The sequence below is a fragment of the Rutidosis leptorrhynchoides genome, chromosome 2 (genome assembly GCF_046630445.1).
Source record: "Rutidosis leptorrhynchoides isolate AG116_Rl617_1_P2 chromosome 2, CSIRO_AGI_Rlap_v1, whole genome shotgun sequence".
NCBI lineage: Eukaryota > Viridiplantae > Streptophyta > Magnoliopsida > Asterales > Asteraceae > Rutidosis > Rutidosis leptorrhynchoides.
Genome location: NC_092334.1, coordinates 98,752,765 through 98,776,342, shown reverse-complemented (window position 1 = coordinate 98,776,342; position 23,578 = coordinate 98,752,765). Strand labels below are relative to the sequence as shown.

The 23,578-nt window shown below is 35.0% G+C and overlaps 1 protein-coding gene across 1 annotated transcript; it reads left to right on the top strand.

Moving 5' to 3' along the window:
* The first annotated feature begins 18,188 nt into the window (after positions 1–18,188).
* On the top strand, positions 18,189–19,121 carry LOC139888123 (uncharacterized). The gene is made up of 2 exons (XM_071871157.1): positions 18,189–18,679; positions 18,953–19,121. The coding sequence occupies exons 1-2, from the start codon at positions 18,189–18,191 to the stop codon at positions 19,119–19,121; spliced, it is 660 nt and encodes a 219-aa protein (XP_071727258.1).
* The last annotated feature ends 4,457 nt before the right edge of the window (positions 19,122–23,578 follow it).

Sequence of the window (23,578 nt, the reverse complement as noted above, 5' to 3'; positions counted from 1 at the left end):
CGTGTTTCGATCATTGGTTAGATATAAAGTGTGATGACAATGATCCGGGATACATACATTGCTTATTAATGAATCAGACTGACCGTCCGAAAAAGTTTGTAATCAATGGACGCGAAATATGTGAGGAGCCAGAAGAGCTATGGTTTCGAGTTACCCGAGACCATATCATTAGGTGTGGTAGACGTGAGTTTTGCTTGGTTACCGAGATGCGGTTTGGTCCAGTTACATCTTTTATAGATTGGATAGGTCAAGAGAGGTCAGATTTTGACCACTCGATTTCATCTCGTGTTTTTATTAAACGACATAGTGGTCAACGTCATCTTTCGGAGTTTCACGACGCCTTTTTTAAAGATGAGTTGAAAGGAACTGACAAGGATAAGGTCATAGTCGCCATTGCGTTGATAATTAACTTATGCTTCCTTGGGAAGCAGTTGCGGGATAGCGTAAACGATGACATGCTTCTTTTATTAGAGGACTTTGAGTTGATGAACAAGTATCCGTGGGGTTCTTTCTTATGGACCAAACTTTACAATAGTTTGCATCACGTGTTAGTACCTTATAAAGAGAGGGTAGCAGATAAAACCCGAAAGGGGGTAATGACATACCATTTGAGCGGCTTCACTTGGGCGTTTAAGGTAGTAATCCGTACTTATGAATTTTAAGCAATTAACATGTTTCATATTTAACCAAATTTGGTTTTTGTTTGTAGATGTGGATTTGGGAGGCATACAAACACCGAATAGAAGCATATGCTTTCAAGCCGGAAAGTGAAGGCATACCTCGTGGAATCCACTGGAAACGGAAGAAGAAAGTCATGGGCTGGAATGAGTACGTTGAGTTGATGCAACTCCCGGTGAGTATAATTATACCAAAATATTTATGTATGTGTTATGTTTATATGTATGTGTATATCTATATGTATATGTAACTGTATATGTATGTGTATATGTAATTGTATATGTATATGTATATGTATCTGTATTTGTATATGTAACTGTATATGTATCTGTATATGTATATGTAACTGTAACTGTATATGTATATGTATATGTATATGTATATGTATATGTATATGTATATGTATATGTATATGTATATGTATATGTATATGTATATGTATATGTATATGTATATGTATATGTATATGTGTATGAATATGTGTATGAATATGTGTATGACAGGATGATATCCCAGACGAAGAACGACCTCTCAATCGTTTGAGGCCCACCAAGACAAAGGTTAAGTGTGAGTGGTGGGTTGCTAGTGTAAACTATTTCAAGAACCCCGATGCTAAAGTACCGGTGAAGAAAGTTGATGATCCGAAGAAATTTGATGATGAGACGAAGAAGGAGTTGACGGATATGATTAAGAATTTGACAAAGAGATTAGATGACCAGGAAAACAAACATGCCAAGGAGATTAAGGAGATGAGTGATCGGGTTGAGGCTGGATCCGTGTTACACGTGAGACACTAAAGATAGTGCAGAGTTTATATGTTTCTAGAGACTACCACAAGACAATGATTTTAAAACTCCATTCTATGATACAAAACCTACAACAACATATCCGTCAACAAGAGCAGGTAATTTCTTATTATATAATTCATTTATGCAAGTTGGTAAGTTATATAAACTGTCCAGTGTGCAGATGAGTAGTCGACCCTTCATTGGATCGACTATCACCACGTTTACATTGTAGTCGACCATTAATTAGGTCGACTATATTACATTTATACTATATTCGACCCTTGTCAAGGTCGACTATATATATGACTTTCTGATGACTTACTGCTGCGTGTTTCTGTGACAGGATGATGGTGGTTTCATTGGTGGATATGTGTCAGATGTTGAAGTTCAGACAACCAAGAAAGATATGTTTGATAATGTGAAGGTTGCTTCACCGGTTTATGTGAGGAGAAGCAAAAGGGACCGTCGGGTTGCACGGGCAAGGATGTCTCCCTTCGTTACACCGTCACAAATGATCAAAAAGGGTGCTAAAAGAAAGCCTGACATGCCAGAGAAAGAAATCCCGATAAAACAACAGAAGACGGGGAGACTGAGTGCTCCGGTAGTGCCTGATAATGTTATTCTAGAAATCATTGACGATTTGATTCATAAGTCTAGACTTATCTATCCTGGCCCTTCCACATTATATCATGATGAAAGGAATCTGGACGGCCCTAAGACACCGGAAGAGATGATGACTCCACATTATGAGTGCTTATCGGTATTTGTTCGGGGCCTATCCGACGGATTTATATTCATCACTGACGAGTTTTGGGAGCGGATCTACAACAAATTTGAAGGCAGTTACTTAGATAACTTTGTAAGTGTTTTATAAACTTATTATTAAAGTGGTCGACATTTAACTCCGCTAACTTGAGATTGACTAAGTGATTGTTAATTTCAGAATATTAATGGTTGGGGATCTATGTTGTTGTGGTGGAGCTACCGTTGAGATCAAATGGATTTTCAGCCACTAAAGGACCGCCAAATATGTACGATCATGTCGGTCGACATGATTAAGTGGATGGGGATTTTTAAAACGGGTGTAACACTTGACCCGAATTACACCAAACCCAATATTACTTGTTATGCAGACGGATCGAGACTCCCTTTCTCACATTGGTCGAAGTGTCAGAAGGTTACAATATCAAATACATATACATATACAGTTTAAATATACATTGACATATACATTCAGGTGGGAGTTATCTGTATAACTTTCTAACGTTAATTGTAGGTCATGTTCCCAACATGTTTGGAAGATGCGGATCACTGGGTGCTTATTGTGCTTGATCTTAAGGACTTCACCGTCGTCATTTACGATAGTTTTGTCAAGCACAACTCAATTGACCACCGCGCTTATTATGTTTCCGAGTTGGGTAAGTGTCTGCCAGAGTTTTTGAGGGCAATTAACTACACTCCTCCACCACACGTCTCGATGCCATCTACATTTACGTATATCGACTCACCTCAGCAGTCAGGATATTATGGTGACTGTGGTGTATGGGTTTGCATAAACATGGAGCTAACCTACCCATTCGAGAAAGATATTGCGAAGGTTGCATTAGAATACAGACATAGGATGGGGAAGACATTCTTTAGATCTCGAATCGAAGTACATAAAAGGTAGCTCTAATGTTTGTGTTGGTATTGTATTTTGAACAGGCTCCACTGTAAAAGGTAGCTCTAATGTTTGTGTTGGCATATTAGGTCAGCAGGTTGAACATGCTCCACTGTAATCTTTTGACAGTCACCAAATGACTGGTCAACCACTGGTGTAAAATGTGGTCGACCACTTCTTAAATACACTGTGGTTGACCCTGATGTGGGTCGACCATTTAAAAAAATGACATAGTCGACCACCATATATGAAGTAGTCGACCACAGAGTAAAATGTGGTCGACCACTGCTTAAATACACCGTGGTCGACCCTGATGTGGGTCGACCACTTAATAAAAATGACATAGTCGATCCCATATATGAAGTAGTCTACCACAGTGGACTTTCATGATTAAAAAGGCAACCTAGGTCCCACATGTAGTGACTAGAACTTTTCCATGTTTATATATATTAAATGAAATTGATATTTACATGATTAAGTGTTTCCAACATGTTAAGCAATCAAACTTATTAAGACTTGATTAATTGGAATAGGTTTCATATAGACAAATGACCACCCAAGTTGACCGGTGATTCACGAACGTTAAAACTTGTAAAAACTATACGATGACATATATATGGTTATATATATAGTTAACATGATTTTATTATAAGTATGTATCTCATTAAGTATTTTAACAATGAGTTATATACATAAAAATGAGACTATTAAATTAAGAAACTCGAAAACGATATATATAACGATTATCGTTATAACGTCTTACCAGGTACATATGAATCATATATAACGAAAACTCGCAAATAAAAGTTAATCCTTCTAACTTGACTTTTAAAATCAACTAAACACATGTTCTATATCTATATGATATGCTAACTTAATGATTTAAAACCTGGAAACACGAAAAACACCGTAAAACCGGATTTACGCCGTCGTAGTAACACCGCGGGCTGTTTTGGGTTAGTTAATTAAAAACTATGATAAACTTTGATTTAAAAGTTGTTATTCTGGGAAAATGATTTTTATTATGAACATGAAACTATATCTAAAAATTATGGTTAAACTCAAAGTGGAAGTATGTTTTCTAAAATGGTCATCTAAACGTCGTTCTTTCGACTGAAATGACTACCTTTACAAAAACGACTTGTAACTTATTTTTCCGACTATAAACCTATACTTTTTCTGTTTAGATTCATAAAATAGAGTTCAATATAAAACCATAGCAATTTGATTCACTCAAAACGGATTTAAAATGAAGAAGTTATGGGTAAAACAAGATTGGATAATTTTTCTCATTTTACCTACGTGAAAGTTAGTAATAAATCTATTCCAACCATAACCTAATCAACTTATATTGTATATTATGTAATCTTGAGATACCATAGACACGTATACAATGTTTCGACCTATCATGTCGACCCATCTATATATATATTGCGGAACAACCATAGACACTCTATATGTGAATGTTGGAGTTAGCTATACAGGGTTGAGGTTGATTCCAAAATATATATATAGTTTGAGTTGTGATCAATACTGAGATACATATACACTGGGTCGTGGATTGATTCAAGATAATATTTATCGATTTATTTCTGTACATCTAACTGTGGACAACTAGTTGTAGGTTACTAACGAGGACAACTGACTTAATAAACTTAAAACATCAAAATATATTAAAAGTGTTGTAAATATATTTTGAACATACTTTGATATATATGTATATATTGTTATAGGTTCGTGAATCAACCAGTGGCCAAGTCTTACTTCCCGACGAAGTAAAAATCTGTGAAAGTGAGTTATAGTCCCACTTTTAAAATCTAATATTTTTTGGATGAGAATACATGCAGGTTTTATAAATGGTTTACAAAATAGACACAAGTACGTGAAACTACATTCTATGGTTGAATTATCGAAATCGAATATGCCCCTTTTTATTAAGTCTGGTAATCTAAGAATTAGGGAACAGACACCCTAATTGACGCGAATCCTAAAGATAGATCTATTGGGTCTAACAAACCCCATCCAAAGTACAGGATGCTTTAGTACTTCGAAATTTATATCATATCCGAAGGGTGTCCCGGAATGATGGGGATATTCTTATATATGCATCTTGTTAATGTCGGTTACCAGGTGTTCACCATATGAATGATTTTTATCTCTATATATGGGATGTGTATTGAAATATGAAATCTTGTGGTCTATTGTTACGATTTGATATATATAGGTTAAACCTATAACTCACCAACATTTTTGTTGACGTTTAAAGCATGTTTATTCGCAGGTGAATATTAAGAGCTTCCGTTGTTGCATACTAAAATAAGGACAAGATTTGGAGTCCATGTTTGTATGATATTGTGTAAAAACTGCATTCAAGAAACTGATTTCGATGTAACATATTTGTATTGTAAACCATTATGTAATGGTCGTGTGTAAACAGGATATTTTAGATTATCATTATTTGATAATCTACGTAAAGCTTTTTAAACCTTTATTTATGAAATAAAGGTTATGGTTTGTTTTAAAAATGAATGCAGTCTTTGAAAAAAACGTCTCATATAGAGGTCAAAACCTCGCAACGAAATCAATTAATATGGGACGTTTTTAATCAATAAGAACGGGACATTTCAGTTGGTATCCGAGCGTTGGTCTTAGAGAACCAGAATTTTGCATTAGTGTGTCTTATCGAGTTTGTTAGGATGCATTAGTGAGTCTGGACTTCGACCGTGTTTACTTGAAAAATGATTGCTTAACAAATTTTGTTGGAAACTATATATTTTTAACATGTGAATATTATGTGATATATTAATCTCTTAACGTGTTTGATATTATGTGATAGATGTCTACCTCTAATACAAGTCCCATTGACTCACCTAATAATAATGAAGAGTCAAATGTAATTTGGAATGATTCGTGGACTGATTCACAAGTTCCCGAAGAGGAACCGGAAGAAGAATCGGAACCGGAGGAGGAGGAACCGGAAGAAGAAATAGAACCGGTGGGGGAAATAATAAAACGGTTAAGTAAAAGAAAATCCTCAACCAACCGACCAAGGTTAATTATGGTCAACGGTGTTTCCGCCAAGGAAGCAAAATATTGGGAGGATTACCAATTCTCCGATGAATCGGATCCCGACGAGGATTCCGATGATGTTATAGAAATTACCCCAGCTGAATTTAAAAAGGCAAAAGAGAACAATAAGGGAAAGGGCATAAAAATAGAGAAATCTGATTTCAACCCCGATGAACTTTATATGTATCGTCAACACCCGTATTTCTTAAGTTGTAACAATAACCCGGGAACCTCTAAACCACCAGGTTTTTCTAGACCAATGTGGAAAACGACGGCTCGTATTAGGGGAACATCATATATCCCTAAAAACTTAGAAAAAAGAACCAAGTTCGAAAAAGAAGAAACGAGTGAGTCGGAATAAGATAGTTGTATTTGTGCGGTGTAATATATGTAATATAGTGTGCTTATGCTTTACGATATATGTAAAAATTGCTTGTATTAATAAGTATCTTTTATGAATCTAACTCTTGTCTATTTTACAGTATAAAAACACAAAATGGATAGACAACCCAATATTTTAGAAGACTTACCCGGAGACATGATTGATGAAATCTTGTCTAGAGTCGGTCAGAATTCCTCGGCACAACTATTTATGGCAAAATCAGTTCGTAAGACATTCGAAGAACGTTTCAAGAATGCCTTGGTTTATAAAAGGCTTTCGTTTGAAAGATGGGGGATATCACATTGGGAAACCCATAAGTTACGATGTGTTTACTTTGACGCATATATTGCGGGGAACCCAAATGCTATTTTACGCAACGGGTTAAGAAATTATTTTGACTCAATGTATCCGAATATAGAACTTCATGATTTAGAAAAAGCGGCTAACATGCAACATAAAGAAGCATGTTATGCTTACGGGTTAGTAATGTTCGCTTCTCACCAAAGTGAGAAAAAGAACATCGGGCTACAACTATTAAACAAAACGTTCCCACAAGTGAAGGAGTTGGTAATTGGGGTAAGAAATGAGGTTTTTATGTTATTACGAGACTGTTGGTCATTACGTAACCTTCGTCCTTTTGACGACGTTACAACACGTTGTCATACTATGGGTCACAACGGTTACGTTCCACAAGATCAAGGATGGAAAGTGGTATTAGTAAAACCAGAATGCATGACTTGTTTCTGGACGTATGAATTACGTGTCTTTGTTGCCTTTGCTGAACGCCTTATTTATTAACTAGAATTATCTTCGCAACTACTTTGTATCAAAGTTTTATGTGCTATATTTCATGCTATATATAAAATAGTGGTATTGTAAGTTTGCAAGTTATTGTATAAATGTTTGAATATGATATATATTTTTTTGTGATTAGTTTTTCATATAGAATTGTAGTAGTTGAAATGGTATGTTAGCTACTAAGTATGAACTTAACGGGTAGGTACTACCCGAATTAAAGAGTATAAAATGCTAATATGAAGAAAGAGCTTTTATAAATAAGTTCATATTACGCTACAAAATACTATTGACTACTCTTGATATTCTATATGATTAACTCGTTTCATTTGACTATTTTGAAGAAAATGGCACCGACTACTCGACACACCTTGAATATGAGTGAAGAGGAATTTTGTGCCTTTCTTGCTTCAAACATAGCCGCAGTACAGGCCGCGCTACATACCAACAATAACCTTGGATCTAGCAGTACAGGAAATCGTGTAGGATGCACCTACAAAGAATTCACTGCCTGCAAACCTTTGGAATTTGATGGAACCGAAGGACCGATCGGATTGAAACGGTGGACCGAGAAGGTCGAATCGGTGTTTGCCATAAGTAAGTGTACTGAAGAGGACAAAGTGAAGTACGCTACACATACCTTCACAGGTTCTGCGTTAACATGGTGGAATGCCTATCTAGAGCAAGTGGGACAAGATGATGCTTACGCACTACCGTGGTCAGCATTCAAGCACTTGATGAACGAGAAGTACCGTCCCAGAACCGAGGTCAATAAGCTCAAGACAGAACTTAGAGGGTTACGAAACCAAGGATTTGATATTACCACGTACGAAAGACGATTCACAGAATTATGCCTATTGTGTCCGGGAGCGTTCGAAAATGAGGAAGAGAAGATCGACGCGTTTGTGAAAGGATTACCGGAAAGAATCCAAGAAGATATAAGTTCACACGAGCCCGCCTCCATACAACAGGCATGTAGAATGGCTCACAAACTAGTTAACCAGATTGAAGAAAGAATTAAAGAACAGACTGCTGAAGACGCCAATGTGAAGCAAGTCAAAAGAAAGTGAGAGGAAAACGGTGATAAGAATCACCAATACAACAACAACAGCAATTACAACAATAATCGCAACAACTATCCTAACAATCGTAACATCAATCGCAACTACAACAAACGGCCCAACAACAACAACAACAACAACAGCAACAGTAACTACAACAATCATCTTAACAACAATAAAAACCGCAACAACAACAACAATCAGAAGCAGCTATGCCAAAGGTGTGAAAAGTATCACTCGGGGTTCTGCACCAAATTTTGCAACAAGTGTAAAAGAAATGGTCATAGCGCGGCGAAGTGTGAGGTCTACGGACCAGGGGTTAACATAACGAAAGGAACAAATGGTGTCAGAACGAGTAATGGCGGAGCAAGTTGTGTCGGAGCAAGTTATGCCAATGTAGTTTGTTATAAATGTGGAAAACCAGGCCACATTATTAGAAATTGCCCAAACCAGGAGAACACGAATGGACAAGGCCGCGGAAGAGTTTTCAATATTAATGCGGCAGAGGCACAGGAAGACCCGGAGCTTGTTACGGGTACGTTTCTTATTGACAATAAATCTGCTTACGTTTTATTTGATTTGGGTGCGAATAGAAGCTATATGAGTAGAGATTTTTGTGCTAAATTAAGTTGTCCATTGACGCCTTTGAATAGTAAATTTTTACTCGAATTAGCAAATGGTAAATTAATTTCAGCAGATAATATACGTCGAAATTGAGAAATTAAACTGGTTAACGAAACATTTAAGATTGACTTGATGCCAGTAGAGTTAGGGAGTTTTGATGTGATAATCGGTATGGACTGGTTGAAAGAAGTGAAAGCAGAGATCGTTTGTTACAAAAATGCAATTCGCATTATACGAGAAAAAGGAAAACCCTTAATGGTGTACGGAGAAAAGGGCAACACGAAGCTACATCTTATTAGTAATTTGAAGGCACAAAAACTAATAAGAAAAGGTTGCTATACTGTTCTAGCACACGTCGAGAAAGTACAAACTGAAGAAAAGAGCATCAATGATGTTCCCGTCGCAAAAGAATTTTCCGATGTATTTTCGAAAGAATTACCGGGATTACCCCCACATCGATCCGTTGAATTTCAAATAGATCTTGTACCAGGAGCTGCATCAATAGCTCGTGCTCCTTACAGACTCGCACCCAGCGAGATGAAAGAACTGCAAAGCCAATTACAAGAACTTTTAGAGCATGGTTTCATTCGACCAAGCACATCACCGTGGGGAGCTCCTGTTTTGTTTGTCAAGAAGAAAGATGGTACATTCAGGTTGTGTATCGACTACCGAGAGTTGAACAAACTTACCATCAAGAACCGCTACCCACTACCGAGAATCGACGACTTATTTGATCAACTACAAGGCTCGTCTATTTTTTCAAAGATTGACTTACGTTCCGGGTATCATCAAATGCGGGTGAAAGAAGATGATATTCCAAAGACTGCTTTCAGAACACGTTACGGTCATTACGAGTTTATGGTCATGCCGTTTGGTTTAACTAATGCACCAGCTGTGTTCATGGACCTTATGAACCGAGTGTGTGGACCATACCTTGACAAATTTGTCATTGTTTTCATTGATGACATACTTATTTACTCAAAGAATGACCAAGAACACGGTGAACATTTGAGAAAGGTGTTAGAAGTATTGAGGAAGGAAGAATTGTATGCTAAATTTTCAAAGTGTGCATTTTGGTTGGAAGAAGTTCAATTCCTCGGTCACATAGTGAACAAAGAAGGTATTAAGGTGGATCCGGCAAAGATAGAAACTGTTGAAAAGTGGGAAACCCCGAAAACCCCAAAACACATACGCCAGTTTTTAGGACTAGCTGGTTACTACAGAAGGTTCATCCAAGACTTTTCCAGAATAGCAAAACCCTTGACTTCATTAACGCATAAAGGGAAGAAATTTGAATGGAAGGATGAACAAGAGAAAGCGTTTCAGTTATTGAAGAAAAAGCTAACTACAACACCTATATTGTCATTGCCTGAAGGGATTGATGATTTTGTGATTTATTGTGACGCATCAAAGCAAGGTCTCGGTTGTGTATTAATGCAACGAACGAAGGTGATTGCTTATGCGTCTAGACAATTGAAGATTCACGAACAAAATTATGCGACGCATGATTTAGAATTAGGCGCGGTTGTTTTTGCATTAAAGACTTGGAGGCACTACTTATATGGGGTCAAAAGTATTATATATACCGACCACAAAAGTCTTCAACACATATTTAATCAGAAACAACTGAATATGAGGCAGCGTAGGTGGATTGAATTATTGAATGATTACGACTTTGAGATTCGTTACCACCCGGGGAAGGCAAATGTGGTAGCCGACGCCTTGAGCAGGAAGGACAGAGAACCCATTCGAGTAAAATCTATGAATATAATGATTCACAATAACCTTACTACTCAAATAAAGGAGGCGCAACAAGGAGTTTTAAAAGAGGGAAATTTAAAGGATGAAATACCCAAAGGATCGGAGAAGCACCTTAATATTCGGGAAGACGGAACCCGGTATAGGGCTGAAAGGATTTGGGTACCAAAATTTGGAGATATGAGAGAAATGGTACTTAGAGAAGCTCATAAAACCAGATACTCAATACATCCTGGAACGGGGAAGATGTACCAGGATCTCAAGAAACATTTTTGGTGGCCGGGTATGAAAGTCGATGTTGCTAAATACGTAGGAGAATGTTTGACGTGTTCTAAGGTCAAAGCTGAGCATCAGAAACCATCAGGTCTACTTCAACAACCCGAAATCCCGGAATGGAAATGGGAAAACATTACCATGGATTTCATCACTAAATTGCCAAGGACTGCAAGTGGTTTTGATACTATTTGGGTAATAGTTGATCGTCTCACCAAATCAGCACACTTCCTGCCAATAAGAGAAGATGACAAGATGGATAAGTTAGCACGACTGTATTTGAAGGAAGTCGTCTCCAGACATGGAATACCAATCTCTATTATCTCTGATAGGGATGGCAGATTTATTTCAAGATTCTGGCAGACATTACAGCAAGCATTAGGAACTCGTCTAGACATGAGTACTGCCTATCATCCACAAACTGATGGGCAGAGTGAAAGGATGATACAAACGCTTGAAGACATGCTACGAGCATGTGTTATTGATTTCGGAAACAGTTGGGATCGACACCTACCGTTAGCAGAATTTTCCTACAACAACAGTTATCATTCTAGTATTGAGATGGCGCCGTTTGAGGCACTTTATGGTAGAAAGTGCAGGTCTCCGATTTGTTGGAATGAAGTGGGGGATAGACAGATTACGGGTCCGGAGATAATACAAGAAACTACCGAGAAAATCATCCAAATTCAACAAAGATTGAAAACCGCCCAGAGTCGACAAAAGAGCTACGCGGACAGTAAAAGAAAAGATATAGAGTTTGAAATTGGAGAAATGGTCATGCTTAAGGTTTCACCTTGGAAAGGCGTTGTTCGATTTGGTAAACGGGGGAAACTAAATCCAAGGTACATTGGACCATTCAAGATTATAGATCGTGTCGGACCAGTAGCTTACCAACTGGAGCTACCTCAATAACTCGTAGCTGTACATAACACTTTCCACGTCTCAAATTTTAAGAAATGTTTTGCTAAAGAAGATCTCACTATTCCGTTGGACGAAATCCAAATCAATGAAAAACTTCAATTCATTGAAGAACCCGTCGAAATAATGGATCGTGATGTTAAGAGACTTAAACAAAACAAGATACCGATTGTTAAGGTTCGATGGAATGCTCGTAGAGGACCCGAGTTCACCTGGGAGCGTGAAGATCAGATGAAGAAGAAATACCCGCATCTATTTCTAGAAGATTCGTCAACACTTTCAACAGTTTAAAATTTCGGGACGAAATTTATTTAACGGGTAGGTACTGTAGTGACCCGAACTTTTCCATGTTTATATATATTAAATGAAATTGATATTTACATGATTAAGTGTTTCCAACATGTTAAGCAATCAAACTTATTAAGACTTGATTAATTGGAATAGGTTTCATATAGACAAATGACCACCCAAGTTGAACGGTGATTCACGAACGTTAAAACTTGTAAAAACTATACGATGACATATATATGGTTATATATATATTTAACATGATTTTATTATAAGTATGTATCTCATTAGGTATTTTAAAAATGAGTTATATACATAAAAATGAGACTATTAAATTAAGAAACTCGAAAACGATATATATAACGATTATCGTTATAACGTCTTACTAGGTACATATGAATCATATTAAGATATTGATACACTTGGTTAATTATATTAAATGATAAGTAAATATATCATTAAGTGTATTAACAATGAACTACATATGTAAAAATAAGACTACTAACTTAATGATTTTGAAACGAGACATATATGTAACGATTATCGTTGTAACGATATTTAATGTATATAGATCATATTAAGAGATATCCATACATCATAATATCATGATAATATAATAATTTAAAATCTCATTTGATATTATAAACATTGGGTTAACAACATTTAACAAGATCGTTAACCTAAAGGTTTCAAAACAACATTTACATGTAACGACTAACGATGACTTAACGACTCAGTTAAAATGTATATACATGTAGTGTTTTAATATGTATTCATACAATTTTTAAAGAATTCAAGACATTATCAAAATACTTCTACTTAACAAAAATGCTTACAATTACATCCTCGTTCAGTTTCATCAACAAATCTACTCGTATGCACCCGTATACGTACTCGTACAATACACAGCTTTTAGATGTATGTACTATTGGTATATACACTCCAATGATAAGCTCTTAGCAGCCCATGTGAGTCACTTAACATATGTGGGAACCATCATTTGGCAACTAGCATGAAATATCTCATAAAATTACAAAAATATGAGTAATCATTCATGACTTATTTACATGAAAACAAAATTACATATCCTTTATATCTAATCCATACACCAACGCCCAAAAACACCTACAAACACTTTAATTCTTCAATTTTCTTCATCTAATTGATCTCTCTCAAGTTCTATCTTCAAGTTCTAAGTGTTCTTCATAAATTCCAAAAGTTCTAGTTTCATAAAATCAAGAATACTTCCAAGATTGCAAGTTTACTTCCAAGTTTTCTAAATCCATTCCAAGTAATCATCCAAGATCAAGAAACCTTTGTTACTTACAGTAGGTTATCTTTCTAATACAAGGTAATTATCATATTCAAACTTTAATTCAATTTCTATAACTATAACAATCTTATTTCGAGTGGAAATCTTACTTGAAATTGTTTTCGTGTCATGATTCTGCTTCAAGAACTTTCAAGCAATCCAAGGATCCTTTAAAGCTAGTTCCATTTTTCTCATTTCCAGTAGGTTTATCCAAGGAACTTGAGGTAGTAATGATGTTCATAACATCATTTGATTCATACATAAAAAGCTGTCTTATTCAACGTTATAAACTTGTAATCACTAGAACATAGTTTAGTTAATTCTAAACTTGTTCGCAAATAAAGTTAATCCTTCTAACTAGACTTTTAAAATCAACTAAACACATGTTATATATCTATATGATATGCTAACTTAATGATTTAAAACCCGAAAATACGATAAACACCATAAAACTGATATACGCCGTCGTAGTAAAATCGGGGGCTGTTTTGGTTGAGATAATTAAAAGCTAAGAAGAACTTTGATTTAAAAGCTATACTTCTGGAAAAATGATTTTTCTTATGAACATGAAACTATATCCAAAAATCATGGTTAAACTCAAAGTGAAAGTATGTTTTTCAAAATGGTCATCAAGATGTCGTTCTTTCGACGGAAATGACTACCTCTTTCAAAAACGACTTGTAACTTATATTTCCAACTATAAACTTATACTTTTTCTATTTAGATTTATAAAGTTAAGTTCAATACAAAACCGTGGCCACTGGAATCACTCAAAACGGATTAGAAACGAAGAAATGGCGAGTAAAACAAGATTGATAAAAACTACTCATGTTACCTACGTGAAAGTTAGTAATAAATCTATTCCAATCATAACCTAATCAACTTATATTGTATATTATGTAATCTTGAGATACCATAGACACGTATACAATGTTTCGACCTATCATTTCGACCCATCTATATATATATATTGCGGAACAACCATAGACACTCTATATGTGAATGTTGGAGTTAGCTATACAGGGTTGAGGTTGATTCCAAAATATATATATATAGTTTGAGTTGTGATCAATACTGAGATACGTATACACTGGGTCGTGGATTGATTCAAGATAATATTTATCGATTTATTTCTGTACATCTAACTGTGGACAACTAGTTGTAGGTTACTAACGAGGACAGCTGACTTAATAAACTTAAAACATCAAAATGTATCAAAAATATTGTAAATATATTTTGAACATACTTTGATATATATGTATATATTGTTATAGGTTCGTGAATCAACCAGTGGCCAAGTCTTACTTCCCGACGAAGTAAAAATCTGTGAAAGTGAGTTATAGTCCCACTTTTAAAATCTAATATTTTTGGGATGAGAATACATGCAGGTTTTATAAATGATTTACAAAATAGACACAAGTACGTGAAACTACATTCTATGGTTGAATTATTAAAATCGAATATGCCCCTTTTTATTAAGTCTGGTAATCTAAGAATTAGGGAACAGACACCCTAATTGACGCGAATCCTAAAGATAGATCTATTGGGCCTAACAAACCCCATCCAAAGTACCGGATGCTTTAGTACTTCAAAATTTATATCATATCCGAAGGGTGTCCCGGAATGATGGGGATATTCTTATATATGCATCTTGTTAATGTCGGTTACCAGGTGTTCACCATATGAATGATTTTTATCTCTATGTATGAGATGTGTATTGAAATATGAAATCTTGTGGTCTATTGTTACGATTTGATATATATAGGTTAAACCTATAACTCACCAACATTTTTGTTGACATTTAAAGCATGTTTATTCTCAGGTGAATACTAAGAGCTTTCGCTGTTGCATACTAAAATAAGGACAAGATTTGGAGTCCATGTTTGTATGATATTGTGTAAAAACTGCATTCAAGAAACTGATTTCGATGTAACATATTTGTATTGTAAACCATTATGTAATGGTCGTGTGTAAACAAGATATTTTAGATTATCATTATTTGATAATCTACGTAAAGCTTTTTAAAACTTTATTTATGAAATAAAGGTTATGGTTTGTTTTAAAAATGAATGCAGTCTTTGAAAAAAACGTCTCATATAGAGGTCAAAACCTCGCAACGAAATCAATTAATATGGAACGTTTTTAATCAATAAGAACGGGACATTTCACCACATTTAGATAACATTTCTTATACTTATTAGCTACGGATAGGAAATCCACCTTTCATGAATTTAATTGGATAACGGTAGATCCTTTTATTCCTGTTATCCATTTGTACTCTATAAGTAATGGGATCCCATAAGTAATTCCCATATTTAATAAATACCATACTTGATCGATATTCAAACACACCAGATTCATAATCACAACAACTTAGTAGTTGAAGTTAACTCTTTGCGCAGTTTGAGGTCATCACTTATTGGTGAGTAATCCCTACTTTTATATGTCTTTACAATTATAGTGATGAGTAAGTTAAAGATATATATTTGTTCAGGAGGTTATTTTGAACATGTCAATCCCCACTTAATTGTCCCAGAGTACCTTTGAAACTTACAATCTCGCCAAACAAACCCTTAAATCGTACGCTTTTGTTAAAATATGTGTTAAAAAAATCGATGTTTCACAAGATTTAGTTATATCTATGAAATACGTTGTCGATAACTGTGTCTTGGATATCACTGATGATGAAGATGATTTTAATGATTTTATGAATTTCGCCATCTCAAATCAACCCGTTCACATATATCTAGAAGATATTACGAATTCAATGCATGTTTTAGGTCGAAACCTTACTAATCCTAATGATCAGTTCAACCTACAACAACAATACAATAATCGGTTAAACCTACAACATCCGACCAATAATCAGTTCAACCTACAAAATCCTTACAATAATCAGTACAACCTTAATCATCCATCCAATAATCAGTTCAGCCTACCTCAGCAATCCAATAATCAGTTCAACCTACATCATCCATACAATAATCAGTTCAACCGACAACAATCATCCATCAATCAGTTCAATCTACAACAGTCAACCATCAATCAGTACGACCTAGAACACCAAAGTAACAATCAGTTCAACCTACACCACCCATACACTGATCAGCACAACCAACCACATCCATACACAAATAATTCGAACCTACAAAATCAATCTGTAAATCAGATCAACTTACAAACTCAAACCACGGATGAAATCAACCAACAAATACAATACACCAATTTGTTGAATGATAAACAACCACCGTTTGAAGGTAACGAAGATCATTACATCGTTGACCTACCTACATCTGATCAAAGCGGATCTGAGCATGATGATATGGAAAATGTGAATCCAATCAAACCAACAAAACACCCTTTTTCTAACTACATAGTTGATGAGGCTGATGTTCCTGATAGTGATGATGAATACGAAGATGAATACGTCGACCAAACACAAACTTATGACCAGTCAATTAAGTATAATCCCCAACCAGATGATATATTTTGGAACATGCCACCGTTACTGTCGAACACCCAACCCGAAATGAAACCTAGATCAATGACAATATATGAAACTTCAGATCTAGTTAAATTAAATCAGACTTTCGAAAACAAGGAAGATTTTCTTATGCAATTACGTACAAAGTGTGTTACTGAAGGGTTCCAGATAAAACCAAAGTACTCAGACAAGTCAAGATATACAGCTACATGCATATCACCAAATTGTTCATGGCAAATTACTGCTAGGTGTATACAAGATAGCAACAACTTTCAAGTACGGAAGTTGAATGATCTACACACGTGCTCAAATATCCAAATTCTTTCGAACAATAAGCATGCCACCAAGAAGGTCCTAGGTAATGTACTGAAAGAGGTGATGAAACAAGAAGGTCGTGTGTATCGACCGAATGATATAAGGACTGATATGTCGGCGCGATTTAAAATAAGTCTATCATACCACCAAGCATGGAAAGCCAAATGTTACGCAATTGAGATGTTGAGGGGTAGTCTTGAAGATTCCTTTCAAATACTACCTAATTATCTATATAATCTTAGATTGTCTAATCCAGATAGTGTAACCAACATTCGAACGGACAACAAAGGCAGATTTGTTATGAGTTACATGTCCATTGGTGCAGCGGTATGTTTAATGCTTTCTTTATTTACTTATTAATTTAACTCGTATTTAAAAATAATGTTTCAATACTTTAATATGCAGACACGTTCGTTTGTTAACTATGCACGACCAGTAATCATAGTCGATGGGGCTCATTTAAAAAGTCGTTACTTGGGGACTAACTTGATTGCTGTCGCTATGGATGCTAACAATGGAATCCTTCCATTAGCCTACGGTATTGGAGCAGGAGAGACCACCGATCATTGGACATGGTTTTTTGGTAATCTAAGAGACTCTCTACAGTCTTCGGGGTGTTGTATTGTTAATCTTACCATTATATCTGACAGGGCACCTGCAATAGCTGCTGGCATATCAAACGTATTTCCAGAAGTATTTCATGCACTATGTGCTAGACATTTATTGGGAAACCTCAAAAGTGTGTCTAAAAGGGTTAAAAGTTACGAGTGGCACTACTGGAAAATGTGCAAAGCGTATAGAAAATCTGATTTTGATCACCACTATGGTATACTAGCACGATGTATCCCAGACAGTGCACGTATACTCACTACTGTTGGGTTCAACAGAATGTCTAGACATCATGCAGATCGTGTTCAGTATGCTTACCTAACTTCTAATATTGCAGAGTCAATGAACGTACTGTCAGTTCATGCGAGGAAACTCCCGATTACAATGCTTCTTGAATTCTTTAGAGCTTCAGTTCAACAATGGTTTTGGGAACACCGAAACACTGCTGATGGTTTAACAACCCCTGTCACACCATATGCAGAGCGTAAGCTTGGTAAAAGAAATCGTAAGTCTATTAGTTGGACTGTCAAACCGATATCACAAGTTAAGTTTGAGGTATTGGATATGAAAAAAGGCGGTAAAGTCAATCTACAAGATAAAACTTGCACATGTAAACAATGGCAGTTTTCCGGTATACCCTGTGGACATGTAATGGCAGTAGCAAGGTATTTTGTCCTACGTAACGTTACTACACACGTTCAGAAGTATTTCCACACTGAAACGTACAAGTCGGCATACATGAAAGATATTAACCCGCTAGATCATATTTCTGAATGGATAGATCCAGGACACCTACAAACCGTCCTACCGCCATTGGTTACAAAGTGACAATCGGGTAGACCGAAGAGTACTGCTCGTATACCGTCCCAAGGAGAGGACAAAGACAATTTCAAATCTAAAAGAAAATGCAGTCGTTGCTTGGAATATGGACATACTAGATCAACTTGCACCGCACATTATGATCTTTCTGAAGGTAAACAAAAGTCCAAGTGTAACTCAAAAACAAAGGCAAAGCCGAAGGGGTTGGTAAAGGGCAAGGGTAAAGGAAAACGTGAAGACTCATGCTCAACACAATTTGGCTCCACTTACAATTTGAGTGATGATTAGCTTCTTCTTTGTGTTTTAAATGTGTTTAACTGCCATGGATGATAGGTATGTGTGTTCGTATGTTTTCCGCCGTTTAACTGTCGTGTATGTGTTGTGTCTGTAACTTGTGTTATTTGTTGTGTAATCAATAAATGTAGTATGAGATAATATATAATATTTGTTGTTCAAATTAAAGTTTATTTCACTAATATAGTCGACCCACTAATCGGTCGCCTACAACGCAAGTATGGTCGAATAGGGTTAGTCGACCCACTTATGGCTAACAAGTCGGTCGACCTTGAAGTCGACCATCTCATTGAAGTAGTCGACCAACATCAATGAAGAATGTTGGTCGACTACCTTGAAAACTAAAGTGGTCGACCAGGTAAAGGGGTAGTCGACCCAAATGGTGGTCGACCTAATGGTGTAAATAGACAATTTTTTTCCCGAAAGTGTATTTTGGAAGAAAAGTTTTTAAAAAAGTGTATTTGGGCGAATTTCCCTTATGTTAATTCTGTAATAAACTTATTTTGGAAAGATACTCATCTGTTTTTTTTTTTTTTTTTTGGTGGCATTGTTTGGAAACTTAGTGCATCAGTAACCAATGGCATGATCTACTGTTTGTATTTTGCATATTATTATTTATACTTGAATTAAATGGGCAAATGGCCATGCGTAATGCCTTGCATATTTTGTTGTTTCTATTCTAGGTCCATTTATAAGTTAGGGTGTTTTTTATACATCATTTGTGTGCTTACGAAACAGGCTATAAATGGGTATGGAGGATGAGGTAATGCTAAATACTCTCTCCGTCCCAAAATAATTATCTTATTTTGATTTTTTGAGTCTTTTTTCTTCAACTTTGACTTTAAATATCTTTCTTTATATGATATAATATCGAATGAAAGTTATACCAAATGAAAACATATACGAAAATCAGTCTATTCATATAAAGTTCATCAAATATCCTATAGCAGAAATCAACAAATGATTAAAGTTAAAACTTAATAAATTGACTTTGAAAAGTCCAACAGGACAATTATTTTGGAACGGATGGAGTAATAAATAAGGCTAAAAGTGGTAATTTTATATTATTTAGGGTGTTAAATTCAGTCATTCAGAGTTATTATCAAAGTGAACTTTTATTGAACTTTTATTCAAAATCATATTCATTCGTAGCTTTTGAACCATTTAGTGTTCCGAAACATTCAGTATTAAATTATTCATTTTTAACAAAGGCAACCTAAAAGTATCAACAATTCACTCTATGTACGGCATCATTAATACGCAATCATCTAAAGGTAATTGCCCCTCACATTTTTTTCTTTCGGAGTTATGATAGATTAATAAAACATCAAACTTAAATTTGTCTACAAAAATAAAAAATAAAATAGGAAGTACGGAGTAATAACTAGGGAAAGCATAAATAAGTAGTTTAATGAATTAAATAGTTACTTTTCTCATTAATATACACTTATTTGGACTAACAGAATTAGTAATGTGGACGTGGACTAAACATGGGTATTTCGTGATCTAGATTGAATTCTCGGAAATGTTAGTACCTATTTTAGCCCAACCCAATATGTTCACTTCATATCATTGAAGCGATATTCGCCAAAATACATTTTTTTTTCTAATTTTCGTTCAAAATACACTTTTTGAAAAAAAATTGTCTTTTTACACCATTAGGTCGACAAACATGGTCGACCACCCTTTTACTTGGTCGACCACCTTATTTTTCAAGGTGGTCGACCAAACTTCATTCAGAGCATGGTCGACTACCGTGTAAACATGGTCGACTACCACCTCAACTACACATGGTCGACCACAAAGCAAAAAAACAACGCGGGCGACCAATGAGTTGGTCGACTTCCCTGGAAAAAGTGTGGAGACATTAAACAAGCTGGAAAAAGTGTCACTAAAAAGTGAAATCTGGGAATCAATCATATCTACGTCAAATGATAAGATGAATCTACACTTACTCATTTCACTCTTCTATGTTAGCTTCATTCGTACTCTTCATATAAATGAATTGTTTATCCAAATTATTCGCTGATGATAAAACTCTAATTTTCAACCCGTATGCATCATGAAAACATACTTATTATCATTCACGACCTTTCCACTTAAATTTCGGGACGAAATTTCTTTAACGGGTAGGTACTGTGACAACCCGAAAATTTCCAACCAAATTTAAACTTTAATCTTTATTTGTTTCCGACACGATAAGCAATATTTGTTAAGTTAAATTGCAAGAATTTTAAACTATGTTCATACATTCATTCAACCTCGACCAATTTTCAACGATTTACGAACCATTAAACGAATATGATTATATATGTATATGTGTATATATATTATAACTTGAAACGTAAACAAAATATTAGATTAAATACTTTATATGATTGTATCTGTTTCAAAATGTTTATCAATGAAATTAGAAGATAAGATCAAATGATTGAATTATCAGATATATTGAATTATGATTACAAGTCTCTGTTGAAAGGCCCACGTTGATTTGAGAAATCTTTCCATTTTAACAATATTCGGAAAATGGTAAAGTGATTTATAAATAAGAACAAATTGTCAATAATTGAGAACTAGACAAAGGATAGTGAAAGATTGAATCTCATAAAGACTCGATTGATCTATTTAGTTTCAAACGTACAAAAATGTTTTCAGTTTAAAAAGAACTTTATTATTAAAAAGTATATAACTTTTATAAATATCTAGAACCACTTTTGACAACTCATTACTTAACTAGTATGATAAAGATAACGATATTTATATTTTATTTTATTAAATATGTATAACGATTTAAATTAATATTATATATATTTATACGCGTATTATACGTACATAGTTTTATACTTTTACTATACTTAAACTTTACCTTTATTTTATTTTTACTTTACTTTAACTTTAATAATTCATACTTTAATAATTCATACTTTAATAATTCACTTTAATAATTCATACTTTAATAATTCACTTTAATAATTCATACTTTAATAATTCACTTTAATAATTCAAAAATATATTATAAATAGAATTCAATAGGTTTCATTATTTCATAGAAACTTGAAAATATTTTTCTCTAAACTCTCTCAATCGATTTACATATATATATTTACTCCGTATTATTTCAAGATATTATTAGTATACATAAAATATTACGACGGAGTGCTGTCCGAGTGATTTCGAAATTGTTTTTCGAGTAGGATAGGATTTAGGAAATTATGGGTTATAGCTATGGAGGTGATTGAGCATGGTTCATGGGTATGCTCGTGAGGTCAATATAGTGTTTATCATTTCCGTTGCGTCTACGTACCTTTCCTGCAATATTGAATCTCAATATTGATACGTTCGTGAATCCGAGGCCAACCTTGCACTTGTTCAATGACGTTATATGTATTTTTACTACGAAATACAGTATGGTGAGTTTCATTTGCCTTTTTACCCTTTATATTTTTGGGACTGAGAATACATGCGCTTTTATAAATGTTTGACGAAATAGACACAAGTAATTGAAACTACATTCTATGGTTGAATTATTGAAATCGAATATGCCCCTTTTCATTAAAGTCTGGTAATCTAAGAATTAGGGAACAGACACCCTAATTGACGCGAATCCTAAAGATAGATCTATTGGGCCTAACAAACCTCATCCAAAGTACCGGATGCTTTAGTACTTCGAAATTTATATCATGTCCGAAGGAGGATCCCAGAATGATAGGGGATATTCTTAAATGTATCTAGTTAATGTCGGTTATCAGATGTTCACCATATGAATGATTATTTTTGTCTCTATGCATGGGACGTATATTTATGAGAACTGGAAATGAAATTCTTGTGGTCTATTAAAATGATGGAAATAAATGATTATGATAAACTAATGAACTCACCAACCTTTTGGTTGACACTTTAAAGCATGTTTATTCTCAGGTGTTAAAGAAATCTTCCGATGTGCATTTGCTCATTTTAAAGATATTACTTGGAGTCTTTCATAGCATATTTCGAAGAACGTTGCATTCGAGTCATTGAGTTCATCAAAGATTATTATTAAATCAATTTATAGTTGGATAGTGGATATTATGAAATGGTATGCATGCCTGTCAATTTTCGATGTAAAGAAAGTTTGTCTTTTAAAAACGAATGCAATGTTTGTAAAATGTATCATATAGAGGTCAAATACCTCGCAATGTAATCAACTATTGTGAATCGTTTATAATGTATATGAACGGGTCCTTTCAGTTGGTATCAGAGCGGTGGTCTTAGCGAACCAGGTCTGCATTAGTGTGTCTAACTGATAAGTCGATAGGATGCATTAGTGAGTCTGGACTTCGACCGTGTCTGCATGTCAAAAGTTTTGCTTATCATTTTGTGTCGAAAATTAACTACTTATCATCCTCAGGAAATTACCTGCTTATCATTTTTAGTCTAAGACACGTCTTGCTGCATTGATTGCATGAATAGTG

Bases quoted from the DNA above. Each gene is read 5' to 3' on its own strand.
- LOC139888123 (XM_071871157.1), top strand. From the start codon at position 18,189: ATGTGCAAAGCGTATAGAAAATCTGATTTTGATCACCACTATGGTATA. The intron at 18,680-18,952 runs GTATTTTGTCCT...TGGACATACTAG, and splicing joins CATGTAATGGCAGTAGCAAG to ATCAACTTGCACCGCACATT.